A 27,705-nucleotide genomic window follows, 5' to 3' on the forward strand; every position below is an offset into this window, starting at 1 on the left:
CTGTTTTTTACCTATGTGAGAACCGCTTAACTTATCACATCTTTAACTAATTGGAAGATATTTGATGTGAAAGAACTTAGGTGGGCCACTCCCTTCAGAAGAGAATGATGTGAGAGTATGACATGGCAGTCATTATCTTGGTTTTCCTTTTTGGTTAGTGCAGCAATGATGTTAGGTATTCTTTTTGCCCAGGGTTTATTCATGCCGTACAGACATATGCATGATAACTTGCCCGATTGTTTTTTTCTTGGTGTTAAATGTGAACATAAGACCTTTGGTGAGGTAAGACATTTGTTTTTCCACCCATAAACAAGGCTGTTTTTAGAAGTGGTGTATAGCTATCCCATGAAAAGGTAGAAGGCTGCATGCTCATTCTATACCCACATTTTTTGAGCTGTTATTCACATTTACAGAAACAATATTGCACTCCCAGAAAACACTGTACAAGAACAGTTAGGGAAGCAAAGGAAGCTAGACATTTTGATGAGATTTGATTGCAATTTGGAACACACTACAGTGTGGGAGTAAGGCAGAAAGAGTTCCTCAGTCAGGTGATTAAAGTATGATGATATAGTGTTCACCTTTCCAACTCTGCCTAGATGTTTGGAAAAAAAAAACCCTACAAGAAACCATTTCATATTAGTGTGCTTAAATCTTTAAATAGTAAAACTCATGCCCATATATCTGCAGTGACAGGCCCTGACTGATCTGTAAAGCCCTGATGCGTTTACTGCTAAAGTTCCCACTCTCCATAACTGCAACAATATGAAAAATAGAAGGGGTGAGGATTGTAATAACTAGTTGAAATTGTCACAGAGTTCTCATAAATGCAGCCATGGCACATTAATTAACCTTATAATTACAAATCAACCCCAGAAAGTTATTAAGCACAGACAGATCCCAGCTCCTGGGATGTCAACTCATGACTTACTGTACTTATGTTACTCTATCCGAGGAGCAAAGTATAAAACACGTTAAGTTATTTTAAGAGACATAAAAGATATTGAATTAGATGACCTATGCAATGGCACATATAACTTCCTGTGGGATGTCACACATAATCTTCATGACACTGACTCAAAAGTTAACAAATTCAACTCATTAGTGTTGAACTTGCATGACAAACATGCTATGGAGAGGGAGGTAAGATTTAACCTTTCCCCTGGCTGATGACCGAGATAAGATCTGCTATGGTCAGCCGTAACCGTTGGTACAGACAATTCAGACGAACACATGACAAGGATGACTTTGAGCAATACACGAAAATTAACAACAAAGTTAAACAGCTTATTAGAAACAGTAAATGCCACTACTTTCAACAGTTAGCAGGAAATAATGACTAAAACCAAACCTGGAAGAAGCTTCGATCTTTGGGCATAGGCAAAGCAGTAGAAGAGCACATTCCCACCGTATCCCTAGATACGTTAAATGATTACTTTTCTCAGCCAAACGCTTGGCCAATTTCATTACTGGTTAATCCCATATACTCTGCATGCCGTTCAGAGCGTCAGCAGTTCTCTTTCTGTAGTGTTAGCGCAAATCATGTTAAACGTGTGCTGTACTCTATCACTTCCAATGCGATACGTAATGACGGTATCTCTATAAAATTAATTAAAAACATAATCGGGGCTGTACTGCCAACACTTGCATATTCAACTACTGCCTGACCAATGGAGTACCTTTTTTTTTTCCTAGTGGCTTTATGTCGCACCGACACAGATAGGTCTTATGGCGACGTGGGATAGGAAAGGCCTAGGAGTTGGAAGGAAGCGGCCGTGGCCTTAATTAAGGAACAGTCCCAGCATTTGCCTGGTGTGAAAATGAGAAACCACAGAAAACCATCTTCAGGGCTACCGACAGTGGGATATGAACCCACTAACTCATGGATGGAAGCTCACAGCCGCCTCTTAACTGAACGGCCAACTCGCCTGGTTCCCTAGCATTTGGAAAGACGCACTAATAAAGCCAATCCCGAAAAACACTACCTTGGATTCACCATCAGCTTACCACCCAGTATCCATCCTACCACCCCTCGCAAAAGCACTCTAACGTCTGATTCATGCACAAATCACTGTATACCTGACCCAGAATTCCCTCGTTGACTCTTCTCAATCCGGCTTTAAAAGAGGACACAGTACCACGACAGCATTATTGTAAGTTACAGACGATATAAGACATGCAATAGACTAACGATATGTAACAGTAGCAGCACTATTAAATCTAAGCAGTGCCTTTGACAGAGTTAGCCCGGGTTACTACTACTCAAACTCTGCAGTCTCAACTTTTAGGACATCTCTTACATTTTTTATCTCCCACCTCACTGTTTGTTGGCAACGAGTATCAGTAGGAACAATGTACTCAGGATGGCATAACTAGTCAATGAGTGTCCTGCAGGGGTCGGTTTTGGGGCCACTTTTATTTGTTGTTATTGTGATCGACACAGGGGATGCATTGAAATATAGCAAGTACCACACCTATGCAGCGATCTTCAGATTTATCATCACTCATATCCACAAGACATAGATGTAGCCATTGACAGAATACATTTTGATTTACGACGACTGAAAGACTATGCCAAAAATAGCTTATTAATAAATTCTAACAAAACTCATACTATAATATTTGGTACCAAAAGAAACCTTAACTTGTTAAAAAGTAACATGTACCCCGATTATTTTTTAAATAATACTGTCGTGCCTTATTGTACGTCAGTAAGAAACTTAGGTGTTATAATGACTGAGATGCTAAATTGGACTGAACAAGTGACAAATACATGCTGTAAAGTACAGAAATCCCTTTTTCCTCTCAAATGCTCCTCTACTATATTTCCAAAACATCTTAAAATACAACTGGTAAAATCCCTAATCTTACCAATTCTAGACTACTGCGACACTGTACCTACGGACATATCTCAAGACAGTAACAAGATGCTTGAAAGTAGTTTAAACACCTGTATTCGATTTATATTTAAGCTGTGATATGATTCTCACATTTCAGCTTATAATAGGGAGTTATCGTGGCTTTGTGTTCATGAGCGTCACAGTCTGCAAGTTATCCCCTCTGCACGGAATTTGTCATTAATACATGAAGTTACTTACTTCACTGATACAGTCTACGCTAACATTCGCTACAAAGAGAGAACAAACAAGAAAACCTTATCTCACTGTTTGTAATATAATGAAGAAAGAAGTAGAGAAGTCGAAGAATAAAATGCGAGATCAGTAGGTCTATGGGAAAGGACTACTGAAAGTATAGGAATGGGTAGCAGATGGAACAAAAGTGTCACCGAGGACTGTCAAGAGAACTCTGGTAGTGTATAAACAATATGAGAGAGAAGGGACTTCATAAAAAAGAGAAAGAGAGAGCATGTAATAGACGTAGATGATTTTGACAAGTGTGTCACTTGATGCATCATAATTCACATTCAACAGGGAAAACCTAAATTACTTACTGTTTTATGACCTGCACAGCTTGAGAGGTGTCCTAACTTGTAAAAAATCTACAATCTTCCAAGTGATAGCTGTTGCTGTGGATAAGGAGTGTACTCACAACAACTGACAAATAACACCCTCAAGGCAGACAGACAGGGAACCAGCAGATTGATAAGCAAATGATGAAAGAAAAGCATACTAAGGCAACTTGACGACTCGCTCATAAAAGCCACCAAAGCAGATTTATGCATGCAGATTCATCAGTCAAGTTCATTCTTAACTGAGAACTGTCCAACTCGTTGGATGAATGGTCAGCATACTGGCCTTCTGTTTGGAGGGTCCTGGGTTTGATTCCCGGCCAGGTCAGGGATTTTAACCTTCATTCCAATGGCCCAGGGGCTGGGTGTTTGTGCTGCCCCCAACATCCCTGCAACTCACACACAACACATAACACTATCCTCCACCACAATAACGCACATGGCAGATGCCGCCCACCCTCATCAGAGAGTCTGCCTTACAAGGGCTGCACTCGGCTAGAAATAGCCACACAAAATTATAAGTTAAAACTTATCTCATTCCAAGTACACTCCTGTCTGTACCAGCGATCATTCTTGCTACTTTCACGTCCATTACTTCAAACTTATAAGATAGCCTCAGTCCACCCAGCTTTCACTCACATAAAGCAAAGTTGGCCTGAAAACAGACCGATGTAAGGACAGTTTCGTCCAGGAACTGACTTCTTTCTTAAAGAATACTGTTGATCACAAATGCAAGATCACTGCAATAGCTCTGCTGCACTTTGATTCAATCTCGCTATACTACCACCTCGGGAGAAAACACATCCTAAATACTTGAAATTATCTACTTGTTCCAGTTCTATATTCCCAACCCGACATTCAATTCTCCTGGGTTTCGTCCCTACTGGTATCACTTTAGTCTTGGAGAGGCTAATTTTCATACCATATTCATTGCACCAATTTTCAAGTTCCAAGATATTAGATTGCAGGTTTTCAGCACAGTCTGCCTTTAAGACCACCCCAGTGAAACTCTAATGGGGTTTTCGGTTCCAACCTGTAGCTAGATTCAAGTAGTTCCAGTAGCTGCCTCTGTGGATCTGTGGTATAGTGTGTCGGCCTCCGGATCCCAAGATAGTGGGTTCAAACCCGGCAGAGGTAGTCGGATTTTTGAAGGGCCGAAAAAAGTCCATTCGATACTCCATGTCATACGATGTCGGCATGTAAAAGATCTCTGGCGACACGTTTGGTGTTTACCCGACAAAATTCATTAAATCTCAGCCATAGACACCCAAGAGAGATCCGGCTTGCTCTGTCTGCCATCTAGTGGGCCTAGACTAAAACGGAACGTCGAAATTGACGAACAAACAGCCAGATGGCGTCAAATCGAAATGTCTGCACACGGTAGCTGAGGCCATACGATTATTATTATTTATTAGTAGTTCCAGTCACTTTTTTAGATTGCGCTGGTGGTCATTCACAGCATGTAGACAGTTGTTGGCAGGTTCTGTAGACAGCAGGCAAGTAGGCATGAAATAATAGATTTAAATAATTAGAGGCTGTTTGATGCGAGGTTAAATATTTCAAAGTCTAACCTCAACCCGTGGGCCCTTCTGAACAAAATTTGTCATAAAACGTCAAGTATTATGGAGATATTGCTGGATTACACTGAATCCGACTTGTCCCAATCAATTAATCTTATTCAAACTCCTATTGATTTTAAGCAATAGTTCCCATGATACTAATGATGCTATTTGTGTTGTTGTTACCAGGCGAGTAGGCCGTGCGGTTAGGGGCGTGCGGCTGTAAGCTTGCATCCGGGAGATAGTGGGTCTGAATCCCACTGTCGGCAGCCCTGAAGATGGTTTTCCGTGGTTTCCCTTTTTTTTTTTTGCTATTTGCTTTACGTCACACTGACACAGATAGGTCTTTTGGCGACGATGGGACAGGAAAGGCCTAGGAATGGGAAAGAAGCGGCCGTGTCCTTAATTAAGATACAGCCCCAGCATTCGACACAGATAGGTCTTTTGGTGCCAACGTGCAACGTAAAGCCACTAGCAAAAATAGAAAAGTGTTGTTTGAATTCCATGTGCCTGTGCAAATTGAAATTGTAAGCCTTCGCCCCTTGTGTTTGTTTATTAGAAATATATCTTCGCCAGTGCTCCTGAAATCCTGTATTTCCTATTTCAGAACACCTCAGGGGCTGGAAGTTGGATGATACTATTCATATAGGCCTATTTCTATATATTTTCTATGTCAGTGCATTTAAATCTGTTATTTTTATTTTCATGTGGTACTTGGATACTGATGTGATACCCATTATCTTACGTATGCTGTGCTCTGCTGTTTTTCTTTTTGTCATTATACCAGCTTTGTTTTAATGTGTCCATTCATTCCAAGGTAAAGCTACTTTGTGGTGTGAGGTTATGCTTCCAGTAACATAGTATGCCGTGCGTACGAGTGCATCAGATCATTATTTAAAAAATGGTAAGTATTTGATGATGATGATGATAATAATCGTACGGCCTCAGCTACCGTGTGCAGACATTTCAATTTGAAGCCATCTGGCTGTCTGCTCGTCAATTTTGACGCTTTGTTTTACTCTAGGCCTACTAGATTGCAGACCGAGTAAACCGAAATTCTCTTGGGCGTCTATAGCTGAGATTTCATGAATTTTGTTGGTTAGACACCAAATAAAATAAAAAAAAATATGTGAATTATAATGCATTGGAAATGGAAATAGCAGAACTGCATTACAATCGTCATAGTATGTTAAGGGGGAGGGGGGGGATGACGGGGTAGGATGGGGAAGAAGGGGGAAGTAGGGAGCGGGAATGGGTTTAGAGGGGGGAGGGAGGAGCAGCGGTGAGCATAATCGGATGGGCGTCACTACGCCAGAAGTTACTTCTCTGTGCTACCTGTTGATACTAACAGTAAAGTATTGCACATAATGCGCATTGTGGCACTATCTCTGATTGCTGACTGAAAATACAAGTGCCATCTGGCTTGGCACCGAAATTTATTATTTTGATTTATAATATCATCCTCTTTGATAAAGACCATGTCAATGGCATAGGCCAAACTGCTTATAACATGACCACTTAACTGCCCCCCCCCCCCGTCGCTTTATACCCTTCAGTAGATGATCGATGTTAACTATGAACAATAAAGGTGAAAGATTAATCCTTATCCAATACCTGTAAGTACCTTGAGCCAAGAACTCATTCTAACATTAATTCTCACTGCAGCCAAATTGTCAACATAAATCCCTTTGACTGCTTTTAATAATCTAATCTTAATCCCATAATCCCCCAATACAGCTAACATCTTTTCCTTTGGTACTTTGTCATATGCCTTCTCTAGGTCTATGAAACAAACATAAACTGTCTATTCCACTCATAGCATTTTTCAATTACCTGGTGCATACTAAAAATCTGATCCTGACAGCCAATCTGTGGTCTGAAACCACAATTGTTTTCATCCAACCTTTAAAAAAAAAAAAATTTGTTTGTGGCGTCGACCTCTGTAGATCTTATGCCACTACGTAGGTGGTTTGAAATGTTATTGGAATGTACTAGAATTAAGTATCTTACCTCGGTGGAACTGCTTTTATTTTTCAACATAGTCTCCCTATAGACTAATGCATTTGGTCCAGCAATGTTCCAATGACTTGATCCCATCTCGAAAATGAGATTCCTCCAGGCCTGCAAAATACCTCTCCAATTCGGCCGTCAGTTCTTCCCTTGTAGAAAATCTCTGTCCACCGAGGAAAATTTTCAGCTTGGGGAATAGATGAGTCTGATGGTGCCAAATCAGGTGAATAAGGTGGATGTGGCAACAATTCGTACTTCAGTTCATGAAGTTTTGCCATGGCACAACACTTGTGTGCGGCGGAGCGCTGTCCTGATGAAAGATGACCTTTTTCCTTGCCAAACCAGGCCTTGTTTCACGTATCTTTTCCTGTAGTTGGTGTAAGACGTTTGCATAGTATTGCCCCGTAATTGTTTGGCCAGTAGGAAGATAATCTATTAGCAGAATGCCTTTTGCATCCCAGAAAACTGAGGCCATGACCTTTCCAGCTTTCTTTGGTGGTGGTGAATCAGCATGTTTCCACTGCTTTGACTGCTGTTTTGTCTCTGGGGTATAGTAGTGGACCCAAGTTCATCTGTAGTCACAAACCGGCACAAAAAATCTTTTTGGTTGCACTGAAAACGGGCCAGACTTTGTTCGGACATTTCCAATCTGGTGCGTTTATTGTCCAACGCGGATCATCGTCCAAGCTCTCCCGACCAAATTTAAACTCGCTGGTCCACTTGGCAACAGTTGAAAATGAAGGAGCAGAGTCCCCCAGTGTGTTCTGAAAGTCAGCATGAATTTCCTTTGCTTTCATCTTGCGGATAATTTTTTCATACCCAATTCTTCGGTTAAAATATAATATACCCGTTCAGAAGACATCCCTACGGCTTCAGCAATCTCCCGCACTTTCAGTCGACGATCCTCCATGACCATTTTATGCACTTTTTGCGATAAATTCTAGGGTCGTAACACTTTTTGGCCGTCCACTACGCGGATCATCGTCCAAGCTCTCCCGACCAAATTTAAACTCGCTGGTCCACTTGGCAACAGTTGAAAATGAAGGAGCAGAGTCCCCCAGTGTGTTCTGAAAGTCAGCATGAATTTCCTTTGCTTTCATACCTTTCTTTACAAAGTATTTAATCAATGCTCGAATCTCAGTTTTTTCCATTGTCACAAATCACTACGCGGGAACAACAAAGAATCATCACTATCACACTCCTGCAGCTAGAGCACTGACGTGCCACGTGTTCACTCACAAAGTATGTGTGATTATTGCGCAGAAACCTCGTTGCTCTAGCACTGACATCTAGCGGTGATTCCGAGAACTTTTCAAACCGTCCTCGCACTTTCACCATATGATAGGAACCTGCATATAAGTGGAATTGCGGAAGTGTAGAGTGTTGAATGTAAGGAAAGGAACGTTAAGGATGACACAAACACCCAGTACCCAGGCCAGGGATATTAATCATTTACAATTAAAAACCCCTGACCCTGCCGGGAATCGAACCCGGGGCCGCCGGGTGACGGGTGAACGCATTGCCCCCAACACCGTGGGGCTGGACTTCAACTTACTCTCAACCACTGACTGCACCCTTCCTTTCGAAATGTTAGTGAACACCTCTTTTGGTACAGGCCACTGATCATTTTGCTACGGGTTATTTTCTTAAATATAAAATTCAAGCTAAACTCCGGCATTGCCAGTCCCAAGCCTCGGGCCCCATCTTGCAAGTGATGGAGAAAGAGGAGGGGGAGGAGTAACAACCTCGTAAAAAAACCTGTGTCCACCTGGCTCCGGATGGTAGCACCCTCTACGGGTCCCCGCCTAGGGTTACAGGTGAAACCTCGTCAACGGTCTCGAAGGCGAATGAGGAATTTAATGTCACAACAGCGGAGAGAGCAGAAGAACCTAGTGGAGTAAAGCACGAATAAAAAATCATTTCGGGCTAACAATCCGATCTTATCTTGGAATTAATTTCCTACCTTGTACAATGTACAATTTCAGTTGTAGAATTGAAAGTCCGCTGAATGAAAGCACTACCCCAGGTGTTAGCTCGAAAGAGAAATCCACCATTGCATTATGCAATGCATCGGGACCTAGGGTTCTGGGGAGTCCCAACATCTGCAATAAGGGTGAGTCGGTGTATCCTTGGAATCCTTTCAGACTTAAATTTAACAGGAAATTCTTTGCAGGCACTCTTAATGTAAATTCCTCGCTAAAAACTGGCAAACAGAACTGGAAATTTTCTTAGACAGACATGAAATCCAGACCTTAGCAGCTCAAGAGAGACAGTTTATGGATGAGAATGTAACAGAAACCAAAGATTATAGAATCTTTAAAGGTAAACCAGCAATCAAATTTATGAAAGGAATGCCACTACTAGGTACCACCTTTTATGTCCGTAAAGCAATAGTTGATAATGTTATGGAATTCAGATCTAGTTCAGAAAGGTTCTCTCTTCTCACACTTAAATGCAAGAACAAAAAGTATAGATTTGTTAACTGTCATGCACCAATAAATGAAGATAATAGGAAGAACCCAAGTAAAACTGAAGAATTCTGGAGTCTTCTAGATGATGAAATATCAAAAATTCCAAAGTCAAATATTATTCTACTAGGTGATTTTAATGCACAGATAGGCAAAGAAAAAGTTTTCAGCAAAACAGTAGGGGCATATCCAGCACACAAAAGAACAAATAAAAATGGCATGAGACTAATCTCCGTAAATTCTTTCACCTAAAATTAATGCCGACCTTCTTTAAGATACTTCCAAGAAAGGCTAAAACAAGGGTGTCCTCAAACCCAATGTTAGGTGAGTTTCAGTTGGACTATGTAGCTATTTCTCAAAAAAGTATTAAGGAAATTATGAATGTTAATAAGAAGTGGGGAATTGTGAGATTCTGGCAAAACATTTCGAACACCTGCTAAACTGCCCTGAGCCAAATCATACCGTAAATTAAAATGTTAAGAAATTCACGAAAATCTAGAAGCTGATTCACCTCCAACAGCAGAAGAAATTAAGGAAGCATTAAAAAATTCTTAAAAATAACAAAGCTAGTGGGGAAGACTCCATAACAGCTGAACTTTTAAAATGGGCTGAACCAAAAATTATAGAAGATCTACAAATAATCTTTGAAGAAATTTGGGAAACAGAAAAGATCCCAGAGGATTAGAAAGTGGCTCTAATACACCCATTACACAAGAAGGGTAACAAACAAGATATCAACAACTACAGAGGCATATCTCTCTTGCCAGTTGCTTATAAGACATTCTCAACAATACTACTAAACAGAGTAAAATCGACACTGGACAGTCATTTGGGTGAATATCAAGGTGGATTTAGGGAGGGAAGATCTTGCTCCGAACAGATTTTCAACCTGAAATCTGTAATTCGACACAGATTAATAAATTTCAAAGACATAGTCGTAACATTTATTGACTTTAAAAAAGTTTTTGACTCAGTTGATAGGAAAACCCTAGACAAAGTAATCCGTGAATTTGAAGTTAAAACTAAATTGGGAAACCTAATTCGTGAAACCCTTACAGACACTATCTCGAAAGTAAAATTTATGGGTGAAATATCTCGACCTTTCAAAATAAATACAGGTGTCCTTTTCAATTGTGTCATGGAAAAAATTGTAAGAATTTGGAATGAAAAACTGAAAGAATCCAAAATATTGCCACTCGTGCTGAGGAAAAAGAACAAAGGTGTTGCAATTAATTGCCTAGCATTTGCAGATGACTTTGCCATACTTTCAGAAAGCCTTACAGATGCAGCAATGTAAGTCAATCTCCTTGAAAAGACAGCCAACATGACAGGCTTGAGAATCTCTGCTGAGAAAACAAAATTTTTGACAAATATAAAAAGTGCCCTGAACTTTTTAGTAATGGATATTGGTCAAATAGCAAAGCTAAAGAAATTCAAATATTTGGGTGAGACAATTCAAGAAAATGGTTTAGAAAAGTCTGCTATAGAGGAGAGGATACAAAAGATGGAAAGAGCTTACGGTACAACTAAGAATACTTATAACAAAAGGTGCTTATCAACAAAACTTAAAATAAAGCACTACAACACAGTAGAGAAACCAGAATGCCTGTATGCCAGCGAATGTCTAGCACTGAACTACAAGCTTGGTAAATTAGAAATATTAGAAAGAAGAATTGTAAGGAAAATATTAGGTCCTCTAAGAATTGCAGAGTTTTGGAAATTAAGACGTAACAATGAAATTTACCAGAACATAGAAAACATAGGCCTATCAGAAACAATAAGAAAAAGGAGACTGCTATTTCTTGGACACATTTATAGAATGGATGACAATAGACCAACTAAACGAATCTTCAAGTACCTTGGGAAAAGAAATCAACCACCATCTGGATTCAAGAAGTGAAGAAAGACCTGGAAAGGAATAACATACGAGAAGAATTATTGGAAAGAAAGATTTTTAGGAAGAAAGTCTTACAAATGGAAGGATTCCAAGGGAGGAAGGAAAAGAAAACAGGCACAAAGTGGACTGAAGACAGGAAAAAGAAGCACAGTGAAACAATGAAAGAATACTGGAAGAAAAGGAAAGAACAACTAAAGAGGAAGAATTGAAATTGTAACGTGGTCCTTAGAAGGCCGGAACGCAAGAAGAAGTAGAAGAAAATTCAAGCTAACATTTGGTTGACCATCATGATGATAGGGAGAAGGTAAGAACTGCCAATGTAAAATGCTTTGGATTTAGAATAAATTATGGTGTTGTCTTCATTGGTTATCTGTCATGATGTATACTGGACAATGCACAATGAAAACCAGAGCAGCAAATATGTATGATGGGAAAAATGAATTACTAGTCAGACTGCAATGTATAAGCTGAGGAGCTATGGGGTTGGACTTAGTTTAGATGCACTGTATTAGGATTACTATGATTTAAATATTTGAGTTTCAAGAACACAGAACTAAAAATCATTCCACTGTGAGGAGTTATGTTTATTACAATATTCATACTGTTACACATTACACAAATGGTGATAAAAGAAAACGAAGATAAGTGACCCATGCAAGGTATAACAGAGCAAGTCATTACTTGCAAAGTGACAAAGAGAGTCAAATACAAAACAACACCGCTGTGTGGCACGTATGAAAAATCAAAACAACATTGCCACTTTTTGAATCTGAGTCAAGCATTTTCTTCACCCCTTCTGTCTGACACAGATTTAAAAATTTTTAAGCCCTAAGTTAATTGTTCTAAAATCTGACAGAAAGTTTTGGCTTTGTAAATACATCTGCTAACATCACATTAGAAGGGTAATGTATATTTCCCTTCTCACAGAGATCCTTTAGTTGGTGATGGCAGACCTCGATGTGTTTGGTTCGAGCTCAAGAAACGCTGAATACCATCAGCCGAATGCAACCCTGATTATTCTAGAACAAATTACCTGGCTCAATAATCTGTATATCAAAATCTCTGATAAAATGCTTGAGCCACAGTAACTGTCGACTAACTAAAGATACTGCAAAATGTTCTGCTTTGTTGAAGACACTGAAACTGAAGTCTGCTTGCGACTGGACCAGGCGATCGTCCTATTCCTGAGCAAAAATATGTATCCCTTCGTCGATTTTAGGCCAGCGCAGTCAGCGTCCACATAATATTTCAGTTCTAATTTTTTTTATATTTGCTTTACGTTGCACCGACACAAATAGGTCTTATGACGACGATGGGACAGGAAAGGAAGCAGCCGTGGCCTTAGTTAAGGTACAGCCCCAGCATTTGCCTGGTGTGAAAATGGGAAACCACGGAAAACCATCTTCAGGGCTGACGACAATGGGGTTCGAACCCACTATCTCCCGGATGTGAGCTCACAGCTGCGCACTCCTAACCGCACGGCCAACTCGCCCGGTCAGTTCTAAATTACCATTACACAACCCCTCCCTTACAATGGCACTGCAGCCATGATGCGCCTTGGTCTACAAAGTGACTGCTGCGAGTAACAATCCCCTGCATAGATAAAAGAATGTCCCTGTACAATGGTAAGAACAAAAAAGAAAATATGTAAGAAAGACTAAAGCTTCACAATCTTCAAATGAAAAGGAGGAGGAATCTATGTGAAATCTAAGAGAATCAATAAAGAAAGAACCAATCAGATATGAGGAAACTAAAAAAAAAAAGGGAAGGGAGCAATATCATTCCAGAAAAGAAGCAAGAAAAATAAAACTCATATGGAACATGAGTCAACGTGAGCAGAGAGAGATTGGAAAAGGCTGGCGAGGAAGAAATAGGAGATATTATGAATCGGGGGGGGAGAAGAATTGAAAAAAAAGAATGGAATGCTAGAGGAAAGGACACCATCACCTAGTCCCCAACCTGGTCCAACAGGCTAGCCCTTCGAATAATGAAACTGTACAGAAAGAAGACTAAACTAAAAATAAAAATTAAAACATTACAATCATGAGAAGGAGCCTCCGTGGCTCAGACGGCAGCGCGTCGGCCTCTCACCGCTGGATATCGTGGTTCAAATCCCGGTCACCCCATGTGAGATTTGTGCTGGACGTAGCGGAGGCGGGACAGGTTTTTCTCCGGGTACTCCGGTTTTTCCTGTCATCTTTCATTCCAGCAACACTCTCCATTATCATTTCATAGCATTTATCAGTCATTAATATGTATCACTTTGGGAGTGGCGACCCCATCGTACTAACAGCCTATATATGGATCATTCATTACATCCCTGACCCGGTCAAAGACTGGACAACAGGTTGTCGGTTTTTCATTTTCATTTTTCAATCATGAGAAGATATTCATCTAATAAATTCATCTTCCCAAAACATTCATGACATATCTACTGTAGAAATATCAAAAGTACAGGGTCTATCATATAAACTAAGACTGAACGCACAGGGTTTGTACTCTGTGCTACGACAGTTGCCTCCGCCAAACTTATGACGCGTGCAGCTGCCCTGTTTTGATCTTACCTGATAAAAGATGCCGGAAGTGTCGTACTTCCTTGTTTATACAGGCATTGTATCTGGTAACCACATTCTGGCTGATGCAAGCGAGTTCTGCTACAGTAATGTTTCTGATTTAATTCGTAATGTTTTCTTTCAGTTCTTCCAATATGTGATAATTTGTTCTCGGGTTCACTAGGCTAATTCGTGACAGTCCCAATGACAGTTGGAATCGTGTACATCATATCTATTGCGAGACACGTAAACACATACAACCATCACTTAAGTTATTTTTATTATCTGTCTGAAAGGATCATCTAATTCGCAGACAATATGGGCTGCAACAAGGACAAACTTCCACCCAAAACAATCTAGAACTAAAAAAACTTAAAAATTAAACACACAACAATAAATACGTTCATAAAATATCACATGAAAACCCCTCACAAAAATTCACTTGACACATTAACAGGTAATATAAATAAAGAAAAAAAAAACTTTTGAAAAAAGTACCAGGGCCGCATGGAGAATTTCATATCGAGACATGTTAATTGACCTATTTATAATGAATGCTGTGGAGCAGCTCGGGTCCTCTAGTAGAACCCCTACTTGTTGGGCTAATTTTGTGAGTGATTTATTCGGTGACCATTCAAGATTTGCACCAATGTCTTCTAGGTTTGCCTCTGTTAAAACTATTCATGTGCGCACATGTTTTTTATTGAGCACTAAGCCAGAACTTTCAAATTTATTTACAATTAAGTTACGTGAATCTGTGCTCGTGAAGGAGGCACTTCACGAGGAAATTGCTGAACAAATGCATCGCGTACCTCTCGAGGTGACTTGTACATAAAATAACTTTTACATATGAAAATACGGTGTTGCAATGATAATTGTCTCACCGGTTAACAGCTGAGGTTCAGACTGGTGACTGATGCTTGCGTGGTCAAACGCATGCATGCTGGAGGTCAAGAACTATGCGTGCGCCTCCAATACTGCAACTTATTTTATCAGAGAGTAAAAACACCATTTGGACGGTCTTAGTTTATGTGCGAGACCCTGTAGTTGGTATACTTGACCTGCCACTGTCAAACAATCATGGCCAGTACTTGTTCTGTAATGACTTGAACTATGATGAAAATTTCATCTAAACCTCTCCAGTCCTCTTCAGGAAGTATGCAAGCTGAATTTACTGACAGCCATTTTTTTTACTTTTAGCAATTGATTTCCATGAAGTCAACCACTTCTTCTGTCTTTCCCGTCAGTGTCAGGGCATTTACTGTCGCAATCTTGATGTAGTTTGGTGCTGGTTGCCCACTTCACACAGTTCCCCCAGCATCCAAAGAGCTACACATCGCTTTTAGCAGGGGATGCCCTAACCAACGCAGTATTAGAGAAAGAAACCTGGACTGGGACACAGTGTTGGAGGAGGAGTGGTGGAAAGACCGAAGAAAGTGGAGAGGAACCATATTTCCTCCTACCTGGCTACAGCTGGATAATGGGAAATGATGATGATGATGATGATCAATTGATTTTGTACCCCTGACCCTAATGTCAAAATTAATTACTTTTATACTTTAGGACAACATAAATAAGTTTTGATAATATTGATTTTAAGGAAAAAAGCCTTAATTTTCTAATATTGTAATAATAATAATAATAATAATAATAATAATAATAATAATAATATTGTAATAAATGTTCTTTCCTATTGCTGAGTGGCTCAGACGGTTAAGGTGCTGGCCTTCTAACCCCAACTTGGCAGGTTCGATCCTGGCTCAGTCCGGTGGTATTTGAAGGTGCTCAAATACGACAGCCTCGTGTCGGTAGATTTACTGGCACGCAAAAGAACTCCTGCGGGACTAAATTGCGGCACCTCGGTGTCTCCGAAGACCGTAAAAGTAGTTAGTGGGACGTAAAGCAAATAACATTATTATTATTATTATTATTCTTTCCTATTTTAATATCTGAAAACATTTACTGCAGTAACTTTAATCCTCATCTCACAGACACTCAACTCGGCAATTAGTTTCTCACCTCAGTGAACAGTGAACAGACCATTTTTAAAGGTGGTTATACAGAAAGGTGTACCGATCAGTGATTACACGCCCAGTAGGCTACTTTAGTAGTATTCTGCATAATGAAATGTAACACAAGAAAAAGCATAATCATGTGAAAAGAAATTAAATTTAAATAAGGAAGTCTATTGTTATTTAATGAACCTAATATTGAGTTGATCAGCCCTATCAACAAATTGAACCAAGCAATACTGTAATTACAGGTTCCCGTACAAGACTCGGGAACTTCCCATGTAACTGCACGAGTAACTGGGTAACTGGCATAGCTATCTTAACTTAATACATTTTAATATTATAAAACGAACTTCTTGTTACTTCTTTAGTTACACTTTATTAGCAGAGTGGGGGATTTTAATGAAGTAAATCATCCAAAAATGTGAAACAATACTTTAAGTAACTGAGAGGAGGGATCCTTCCTTTATGCTTGCCACGGAGCCACCAACCTGCCCCTAAGATGTGTTCTTATTTATAAAGAAAAATTAAAACAGACACTTTGTCATTCTCTGAAATGTGACCATTTGTGTGTTTCTATTGGCTGGAGAGCAGTTTTCTTTTTCTCCGATAGAGCTTGCATCATGTGTAGCCCACTGCTACGATATTCATGAAAATAATGAAACCACTTAGTTTAAAAGTGACGAGTTATGGTGTGTGCAGGATGTAATTGCAGTATCTACAACGTTACAACCAAGTACCCAAGAAGTAAAATTCACAGATTATTTAGGCCTAGTTAATTATCTGTTCTCTCGTGCTCTTATCATTAGCCAGTACAGTCATAAGCGTTACTAGAGGCTGAACATAACCAATACAGTAAGTAGTCTTGTGAGAGCTGTGCATAGTTAACTCCTCTAAGTCAGCGACTGTATTTGTCTTAACACACATTGTAATTTATATTTACTACCAACTATGACAGAAACACATTACAATAGTGTAACATCCACATAGGATTGGCATAAAAAGGGTACGTAGTCATAAAACTGGGCCCAATAAATTTGGGGGAAAGGTTCAGGAAAAAGGAGAAATTGGCTGTTTCATAATTTGTGGTTGTCCGGCTCCATGGCTAAATGGTTAGCGTGCTGACCTTTGGTCACAGAGGTCCCGCATTTGATTCCCGGCAGGGTCAGGAATTTTAACCATCATTGGTTAATTTTGCTGACACGGGGGCTGGGTGTATGTGTCATCATCATCACAGCGCGCAGGTTGCCTACGAGCGTCAAATCAAAGGACCTGCACCTGGTGAGCCGACATGTCCTTGGACACTCCCGGCACTAAAAGCCATACGCCATTTCAATTTGTGGCTGTAAAGGTGTTCCAGAAAAGAGTAATGTTTGTTGACCGATTTCAAAATAATTGTTGTTAATTTCACTCGGGTGTCACCACACACAGACCCTAAGATTCCAAATAATCAAATGTTTTTCTTTTATCTCAACTGTCAGTCTTTTAAAAATATGATCAATTAATATAGGCTACTGTACTAGCGTAACTACTGTAGCCTACCTATAGTATTTCACTAGGTGTTCTCAAAAATGAAAGAATTTATTTTTTATTCCCTGAATGAGCCATGCCTTGAGAAGGAAGGAAACTGAAGTTGGTAAACTCTTATTCTTTACATAGAACTAAGACTATCCCTGCTCCCTTTCTGACAAGTACTTACAAAATATTTTAAATATTCTAAATTAAATAAGTAGGCTAATACTGGTTTTGGTATTACTTTACCCCGTGTGTGAACATATTTCTAATGTTATAAGTGGAAATTAATGCAATTTTACTTGGAGAGCGTCACAGAGGAGAAATGTGTTCATTGCGATATCAGGGAACCCACCATTCTGCCCCTAGAAGTACATTTACTTTTATAACTTAATCGAGATTATTACACGCCATTTTCATTTCTGAAGTAGCTACTTGTATTCTTATTGGCCAATGTAAAGTGGCACATGATCTCCTTCCCGTGAAGAAATTTAATCATAATCCGTCATCAACCGAAGCACAATAAAAGTGCAAGTAAATGTAACGTTTTAAGAAAACTAGAGGCCTAGGGCTGCTTCTAACCGTCCAGACCAATGGTCTTGTCCAGATCCTATTCTAATCGTTTGCACGGCAAAATTCTTATCCAGATCCTATCCTAACTGTCCGCATGGCAAGAATCTTGTCCAGATCCTAGCCTAACCGTCCGCATGGCAAGAATCCTGTCCAGATCCTATCCTAACAATGTGTAACAATAATCACCACCACCAGGTATCGAAGCATACTTCCCAAGTTCAGAGGTTGGCAGCACTGAGCACTGTTGGAGAACATCCTTTCCGAGAAGGAGTAAACAAATGACAGTCGTTACGCGTGTGTGAAAGTCTTGGCTTACGGGGTACAGTAATGATCTGGTTTTTATAAATAAAATATAGTACTACTGATATAAAAAAAGTCCAAGTGTTTAAATACAAGTATGAATGTGGCATAATTCAGGAAACAGAAACGACATGTAGGTACTGTAGAATTTATACATTTAAATAATTTTTATTAGACAATGTGTATTAATATATCACTAATGGCACATAGTTAGTTCTAACGAGTGCCAATTGTTGGTCTGCACACAGTTTATATGCTGAGCAATGCAAGGAATAAAGGATTGTTTCATACTGCCTTGCTGTGTTGTCTCTGAAGAATAGGAAGTGAATGATTACAACGGGTTACAACTAATGTGAGGTCTTTATGTATTTTAGGTCATGGATACGGAACTGTGGTTATAAATATATCTTTATGACTGCTGGCCCCATAAAATTATTTCTTGTCTGATTACAGGACTGAGTTCTTGGTTCAGGGTACTTACAGGAGTTAGACAAGGCTGTAATCTTTCACCTTTGCTGTTTGTAGTTAGACAAGGCTGTAATCTTTCACCTTTGCTGTTTGTAGTTTACATGGATCATATGCTGAAAGGTATAAAATGGCAGGGAGGGATTCAGTTAGGTGGAAATGTAGTAAGCAGCCTGGCCTATGCTGACGACTTGGTCTTAATGGCAGACTGTGCCGAAAGCCTGCAGTCTAACATCTTGGAACTTGAAAATAGGTGCAATGAGTATGGTATGAAAATTAGCCTCTCGAAGACTAAATTGATGTCAGTAGGTAAGAAATTCAGCAGAATTGAATGTCAGATTGGTGATACAAAGCTAGAACAGGTCGATAATTTCAAGTATTTAGGTTGTGTGTTTTCCCAGGATGGTAATATAGTAAGTGAGATTGAATCAAGGTGTAGTAAAGCTAATGCAGTGAGCTCGCAGTTGCGATCAGCAGTATTCTGTAAGAAGGAAGTCAGCTCCCAGACGAAACTATCTTTACATCGGTCTGTTTTCAGACCAACTTTGCTTTATGGGAGCGAAAGCTGGGTGGACTCAGAATATGTTATTCATAAGTTAGAAGTAACAGACATGAAAGTAGCAAGAATGATTGCTGGTACAAACAGGTGGGAACAATGGCAGGAGGGAACTCGGAATGAGGAGATAAAGGCTAATTTAGGAATGAACTCGATGGATGAAGCTGTACGCATAAACCGGCTTTGGTGGTGGGGTCATGTGAGGCGAATGGAGGAGGATAGGTTACCTAGGAGAATAATGGACTCTGTTATGGAGGGTAAGAGAAGTAGAGGGAGACCAAGACGACGATGGTTAGACTCTGTTTCTAACAATTTAAAGATAAGAGGTATAGAACTAAATGAGGCCACAACACTAGTTGCAAATCGAGGATTGTGGCGACGTTTAGTAAATTCTCAGAGGCTTGCAGACTGAACGCTGAAAGGCATAACAGTCTATAATGATAATGTATGTATGTATGTATGTATGTATGTATGATTACAAGACTCCATATGAAAGAGAAAGAAATTCAAAATGGACTTTGAATACAACTGGAAGAGATAGAAAAGACAAAATCCAGATTTCTCAAAAGAGCCCTTGGTGTATCAAAGACAACCAGATTCAGACTGGTGTACGAGCTCGCAAGAGAAACGTTCCTAATAGAGGATCTACGGATAACTTACTACTACCGACTACGGAAGTTACAACAAGCTGCTCCAAGTTCTACAGAATAAAAAACGGGATATACCGATGGAATTCTACACAACAAATGCAATGCTAGACAGCAGATGGACGCAACCTCTGTGTGAAATGAGTCAAGTCGTGACCAGGCTTGCAGTTTATGGTTTCCACCACAAGATTTGCTCCCGAAAAGTTTTTCATGATCCAGATGAAAACTGTGTGCGTGAACTATATAACAATACATGCGGAACTTACCACATAACCATGTGCCCAAACCGAACCAGGTCAAAAGTGGAATATAGCAAGGAGTGACATGACTGCTCAGAACTAGGAAATATGCTGTACTACTATGTAGGTCAAATTCTAAAAGGAATATGACATATATGTATCATTATGGCCATTCGGCTGCAATAAATTCTTTCTGAATACAATTATGAAGAACGTTAGGCTTTGTTATTCAGGACATTTAAAAAATAAGCAAACCGGGTAAAGAAGAGTACTGCCGACCACAATGCTTCCCTTGTACCTAGAGGCGATGATATTCTGCATCAGTAAGCATATAAGCTACTGTCTGAACGACTGTATATGTATACTGAAGGAGCATCAAAATTAATTCATAGTAGAAAGGCTTCAGACGAACTTCCATAGTACACATCAGCCAGGTAAAAACTGTATTTCTTTTCGGAAATTGCAGTATTCGCGGTGATACTTGGAATCATAACCAACCTAAACGATCGGGTAAAACTCGGTTACACGGAGTATGTAATGAATATGAGAGGTTATGACAAACATATATTTTTACTGTCCCTTCAATTAAATTGCTCCTTACGTCACCGTAATTCATAAATAGCTTTCTTACCCAAACAGATCCCATTGTTGACACTGACGTTACCACTTTTGGAGAACCGTGATCACTGAAGTCTTTTGAGTCACTGATCTCCCCTTCCTCCGTATCATCCACTGAATGCTTATCGTCGCTTATATTACCAGTTTCATCAACATCCATAGGTTCACCCATACAGTTGTCTATTTCAATTTTTAAATTCGGAAGTTCACCTGCACTACTTGAAGTCGCCATTGTATAATTGACACTAAATATTCTTTGAGCTTAATTGTAAATACACAAGTGCAAAGAGTTTTAAACAATTGAAACATCGAGTCGTTTCATCTACATGTCTAACTGATCCTGACACGCTTGCACCTTTTGCTCCAAAATTACACTAAGGATTATGACAATTGCAGCATACTGACAGAAGATTGAACACATGTGAAACTTATAGCAAATACGCTAAGGAGAATACTATACGTGACACTTTGCGAGATATCGCAAGACATTGATTGCCAGCGCACTTGCGGGACGACCTTAAAACTGAGGGTAGTTACCGATCAGCTTATGCAGTGTGAAGTTTTGATCTGGATTTGCGTTAAGAAGAAAATTTCCGTGAAAATGTAATTTATCCAGTGACAAAAGGTTTTGGAATTACAATCATACAAGCACTGAACCATGTTTGGTAAGGTTTGCGCTGTTTTTGGCTGCAATAACTTTGAACTTGATCAGCTATAGAAATTTTCCTTCCGCTTTCCTCCAGACAAAATATTGTAAGTAAATTCTAATATTGTAAAATATGAATGTACACATCACATTAGATTTAACATTTAGTTGTCAAGTATTCTTATCTTATATTAATTACATGAGGAAAATTAAAACAAACTACATAAAACAAAAATACCTTTTCTACCGCTTTTCCCAGACCTGTGCGGTCGCGGGTGAGAGCTGTGTCGAACATGTGGATTTGGCCCTATTTTACGACCGGATGCTCTTCTTCACGCCAACCCTATAAGGTCCCCTGTGGGTGGGGCGGTAGAATAACACCCACGGTATCTCCTGCCTGTCGTAAGAGGCGATTAAAAGTTCCCCAGGGGCTCTGAACTTTGGAGCGTGGGGTGGCGACCACGGGGCCCTTAGCTGAGTCCTGGCATTGCTACCACTTACTTGTGCCAGGCTCCTCACTTACATCTACCCTATCCGACCTCCCTTGGTCAACTCTTGTTCTTTTCCGATCCCGACGCTATTAGGTTTGCGAGGGCTAGGGAGTCTTTCATTTTCACGCCCTTCGTGGCCCTTGTCTTCCTTTGGCCGATACCTTAATTTTCGAAGTGTCGGACCCCTTCCATTTTTCTCTCTGATTAGTGGTATATAGAGGATGGTTGCCCAGTTGTACTTCCTCTTAAAACAATAATCACCAACACCAACAACCCTATATGGAGGGATGTGATCACTAGACCTCGGATTTTAGGGTGAGGGACAGTTTTGTTCTTGAAGACAGAACTTAAAATGAAGTTTAATTTACACATTTCATGTATATATAATGTTAGAAACGGTTGTTGTCTAGTTCCTAAAAGTGCCTGAATTGACATTAATAACTATATTTGCCTATATTCCTATAATTCCTCTTTTTATCCCTAAATCTGTTAACATGGTTTTAATATATTCAGAGAAAATACAACATTTGCTTCCTCACTTTCACTATCTTAAACAAAATCTTAAAATCGGTAAGCCTTAAAAACCTCCTTCAACGAACACTTCCGTAGTCTGTCACGAGGCTGGAGACAGTATCCACTGAAAACTCCCTTTCAGTCTGTGTGAACATTGAGGTATTCCCACTTGTTCAGTGCGTGAAATATGCCAGAACTGTCAGGTTCCAAGTCACCTTTAATTAAAAAGTTACATGAGTTTACCCCTTTCACATTCGATGATAACATTATAATCTGTGACGTTTGCAGCAAAGAAGTGAGGGAAACTTGTTTTATATTTTTCCCTAACGAGTTCTTATCAATTTAGCAAAATAAACATGGTATTTTAATTGATGCCTATTAGAATACGTAAAATTGGAGCTGCCTAAAAATATTTTAGAACCTATTTGACAGCCTATTTAGGCAGCTAAATAACATTTTAGCACCTAAAATCCGAGGTCTAGTAATCACTATTTCATGTTTCTGTGATGGTTGGAAGTGTAGTGTGTTGTCTGAATATGAAGAGAGAGTGTTGGAACAAACACAATCAGCCAGTCCCCAAACCAGAAGAATCGAATCCGTGACCTTCTCTAGACAAAGTCTCAACGCTGACCATTCAGCCAAGAATTCGGACAATACGAAATCATTATTGAGTTTCATTATTTCTATCAGTATATACATTCAACATTCGTAGTAGAACAATGCAAACATAGTTATTCATTTTCATTATTTCTATCAGTTTTAACATGCAACTCGTGTAGTTTCAATCTTACCAACTGACGTTTAAGGCCGGGCCGCCATGTGCGCCACTGTCAACATGTCTCGCAGTTTAGTATGGGAGAATACGAAAGTATCCTGTATTGTCTATAGTGTATTTGCTTATAGTAAACTATCTGTAGTTACCCATCGTTGACGGGCCAGTTCTTGTAATTGTAGCAGTAATGGTGTCTAACGGAGATAAGTGGGAGGCAGAAGAAACAACCTAGGACAAATACACTAGGTATAGAGAATACGTGCCACTTTGCGAGATATCGCAAGACATTGATTGCCAGTGCACCTAGCAGAACAGTCTTGAAACTGAGTGTAGTAGTGCACTAAATATGCCGAAAGTGTCAGGTTTCAAGTCGTCTTAAATTAAAAAGTGGTTACCGGTACATAAGTTTCCCTATTTCCCATCGGGTGGTAAAATTATATTCTGTGTTGTTTGTAGCAAAGAGGTGAGTGAAACTTGTTTTATATTTCCCCCTAACGAGTTATCAATTTAGCAAAATAAATTTGGGTTTGTAAAAGGATGCCTATTAAAATACGTAAAATTGAAGCTGCCTAAAATATTATACAACATATTTGAGAGTCTATTTTAGGCAGCTGAAACAACATTTAAATAACTAAAAATTCGAGGTCTAGTAATTACTATAGCATGTTTCTGTGGTGGCCCGAAGTGTAGCGTGTTGTCTGAATATGAAGAGAAACGTGTTACAAACACAAATACCCACTCTCCGAGTCAGAAAAATTAATTACACGCGATTAAATTCCTCGATCCGGTCGGAAATAGAATCCGTGACTTTATGAACTGAAGCCAAGGATTCGGACAAAACGAAATCATTATTGAGATTAATTATTTCTGTCAGTAATAATATTCAACTTTCGTGGTAGAACAAAGCAAAAATCATTATTTAGTTTCATTATTTCTATCACTTTTAACGTGCAACTTTTGTAGTTTCAATCTTGCCGTCTGAAGTTTACCGTCGGACCGCCAGGTGTGCCACTGTCAACATGTCTCTCAGATTAGTACGGTAGAATACTGAAGTGCGCAGAATTTTCCATTGTGTATTTGCCTAGGACACCTCACCTAACAAGAGAAACACCCCAACTTATATAACTCAAAGTCGTGTTGTTATTCTTGAATTCTTCCTCTGAGCTGTTGACCTAGATGTTAGGTCCCTTTAAACAACAAGCATAACCATCATCATCATCATCATCATCATCATCATCATCATCATCATCAATTCTTCTTCTTCAAAGGGCCATATCATGTTCCATTGACGCTGGAGATTACCGTGGCGAATGTTGTGCCACCCGTTGTTAGATAGAAAAGTATTTCAGCACTGTGCATTACTAGATAGATATTTATTGCAATAATTAATTCCAACGAGCCAAAGGCTCATTCAGATGAATTGTGCATTGAATAATATATTCGATGGTGGATCTCTCAAACTCTGATACATGTGCTTGCTTACAATAATAAAACCAGGTGACTAAACAGAAAAAGTAAAGAAATCAATAAAGGTGTTATAAGTAAATGAATTTATACCTGGCCATTCTATTTCTATAGTTCCATAAATTATACCAAGATTATTGAGGTGTTTAGTACTAAAAGTGAGTAACAATGAACAGGAGGATTGGCAGAGGGGGGTGGTGGTTGCTTTAAATATATTCCTATTTATAAACACTGTCCTCTGATTTACCTATTCCATAAATTTTCCTCTGCCCTTTTTAAAGTAGGGAATATTTCTACATCAGCGGGAATATTGTTGTATATTTGAGTAGCTGAAAATGTAAAACTATTCTTCCATATTTTGACGAGTGTATGTGGCAAGACCAAATCACCTGCGTGTCTAGTTTGATACCTCTGGTTGTGAGAATGAAAGTATTGTTGCGAAATAGTATGCTTCTCTTTATTTTATATAGTATGACAGAACTCAGTGGCGAATCCGCATGGTGGGACTCTGAGGGGAAACTCCCTATCCCCCAAATGGTCACATGAAAGAACGAGAAAGTTCATATTTGCAGGGAATAAATCATTAACGAGAGCATAAGTGTCCAGGCTATCAGGTGATATAATAATATATAAGTAACCACTGTGAATTGAAATCAATGTACAATTCACATAGCAGCAGGACACGCAATGTTGGAATGGAAAATGAAACAATAGGTAGGCCTGTCGCCAGTTCAGCATAAATGGCAGGAGCTACCCTCTTTCTGTTAATAGCACCAACAACTTGACCTTGAGGAGATAGAAAGACTGAGAGGGAGTAAAATAATGGTCAAATCCCCCACCCTCTATTGAGCAAGCGCGGCGAATTACGGGAGCAAAAGCCCACCAACCTAAGAGACGTAGCAAGCTAGCATAATTAGCCGTGCCTCATGATAATGGCTCCGCCGCTTGGAAGAAAATAAGTGAAAACCTGAAGTCTGTGTCTGTTTTTGAGTTTTTTTTAATTTTACCATCGGCACATTGTGGCTCATATAATGATACGTAGGTATAAAGTGTATATCACCTATATTAATGTCCGGCTCCGTAGCTAAATGGTTGGCGTGCAGGCCTTTGGTCCAGAGGGACCGGAATTCGATTCCTGGCCGGGCTGGGGATTTTAATCTTCATTGGTTAATTCCGATGGCTCGGGGGCTGGGTGTATATGCCGTCTTCATCGTTAGAATTCATCATGGGTAGGGCCTCATCCTCATAGACACGCAGGTCTGCTATACGGCACCAACTGGAAAGACCTGCCCCAAGCCTCTTCCGAGGCCACACTCAATAATAATAATAATAATAATAATAATAATAATAATAATAATAATAATAATAATAATAATAATAATAATAATAATTTCATATCGGGTTAAAGGTAATTACAATGGTCATGTGTGATACATAATGTTAGAATTGTTCATGTGGAAGAAGTAAATTGTGCTCAACTACAATATAATTTTACGTGGAAAATGCTAAACCTGCGGGCAAAATTATTGAATATTGAAAGCATGTGTCACGGGTTATAATGCATTCCGATAAAAATAGAGCACGTGTTGAGATATGTTTCAAAATTTAAGGAATAATAATAATTTTTCGACACTCAATGACCACGTGTCAGAATATGGTCAGTGTTAACCCAGGCGATGTGCATGGTTGTTGTTTCTACCCAGTCTTCTGAATAACATGTTAATTTTTGAAGATATCGCCGTTGTAATGTCAGAATAATGTCCAGTTAAGTGATCATTCTAATTCTATCACGAGTCACGTCAGTTGTTGAGCATGTTGAATTTAAATGAAGGTCATCAGTCTATGCCACTGAACCTCCTTTCCCGTAATAGTAATCACAAATGGAAATAAAGCCTAGGACCCCGAGTCTAAATTTGCATATAAATTTCGAGTATCCTGTGTGTGCATGGTGTGCGTGTGATGTAGTTAGTGATATTTTGCAGTGTTTTTTGAAATGTGGTTCTTGATCTGACCACGTGTTCAGCACGGTGGAAAGGATTATTCCAGCGTTGTCTGTGTTTTGTTCATTCATTTGAGAATGGTATTTAATATTTTCATACAAAGATTAGTGGCAGATTTAATTCCACGATAACACGATTTTGTGTAAGTCGAATAAGATCGATAAATTTTCCGAAGGAGTATGTATAAGCCAAGGAAGTAAAATAAATGAAAGAATTATTACGCTAAATGTAAGTTAGCGTTTATTAAGTTCATGTAACGACATGATCAACTTTAAATAATTAACTTCATGATTTTCTCAAGTCTCGATAGTTCAAATAATTGAATTAATAACGTCATCTCGAACTATCTGGGAAACTATCGTTAACTGAGAGAGAATAGTGTATGTTTTTGTTAATATAGTACACATTAAGTTAAAATTGATACTATGGTCATCCATGTAACGTGCCCTTTCGAATCAACGAAAATCTAGAAGAAATTGTTTTGTTCCTGCTCGTCTGCTTCGTCCACCACCATCATCATGTTCCCGCTACACACTGAGCTGGCCAAATACTTTAATATTACTTATCTAGACTCACAGAGCGCGCTGATGCTATGTGGAATATTGAACACTTTCGCGCATGGCCATGTTGCGGGCGCTTCTGCTTCGAATGCATGGGTTGCACGTGATAATGTTTACAGACCCGTGCATGTTTTCGATTTTAATCATGTCTGTTAGTGGATCTGTTGTAGTATTATATGTGACGGAGAGAAGAAATGTGGGAGCTGATACATTACGGTAGTTAAACTGATCGGCAATATTAGGCATAAAGTTAGGCCTTATGTGTGGAATAGAAAGGTATTCACGAATGTGAATTCGTGTGCAGCCTTCATTTGTACAGATTGTTATCAGAATGGATCGGATATTTCTTTTCAAATACGAGTAGAAATTGAACTGTCATAAA

The 27,705-nt window shown here is 39.3% G+C and overlaps 1 protein-coding gene across 2 annotated transcripts in view; it reads right to left on the reverse strand.

Moving 5' to 3' along the window:
- LOC136864781 (nuclear cap-binding protein subunit 3) overlaps positions 1-21,101 on the reverse strand; it is a 271,629-nt gene extending 250,528 nt beyond the window's left edge. Inside the window, exon 1 of one of the 2 annotated variants that reach the window (XM_067142161.2) lies at positions 20,891-21,101. In XM_067142161.2, the coding sequence (XP_066998262.2) occupies positions 20,891-21,049 (159 nt within the window). In that variant the 5' untranslated portion in view covers positions 21,050-21,101. The remainder of the gene's footprint in view (positions 1-20,890) is intronic. The other variant, XM_067142162.2, reaches the window with a different exon arrangement.
- Positions 21,102-27,705: the final 6,604 nt, after the last annotated feature.

The sequence above is a fragment of the Anabrus simplex genome, chromosome 2 (assembly GCF_040414725.1).
Source record: "Anabrus simplex isolate iqAnaSimp1 chromosome 2, ASM4041472v1, whole genome shotgun sequence".
Classification (NCBI taxonomy): Eukaryota; Metazoa; Arthropoda; class Insecta; order Orthoptera; family Tettigoniidae; genus Anabrus; species Anabrus simplex.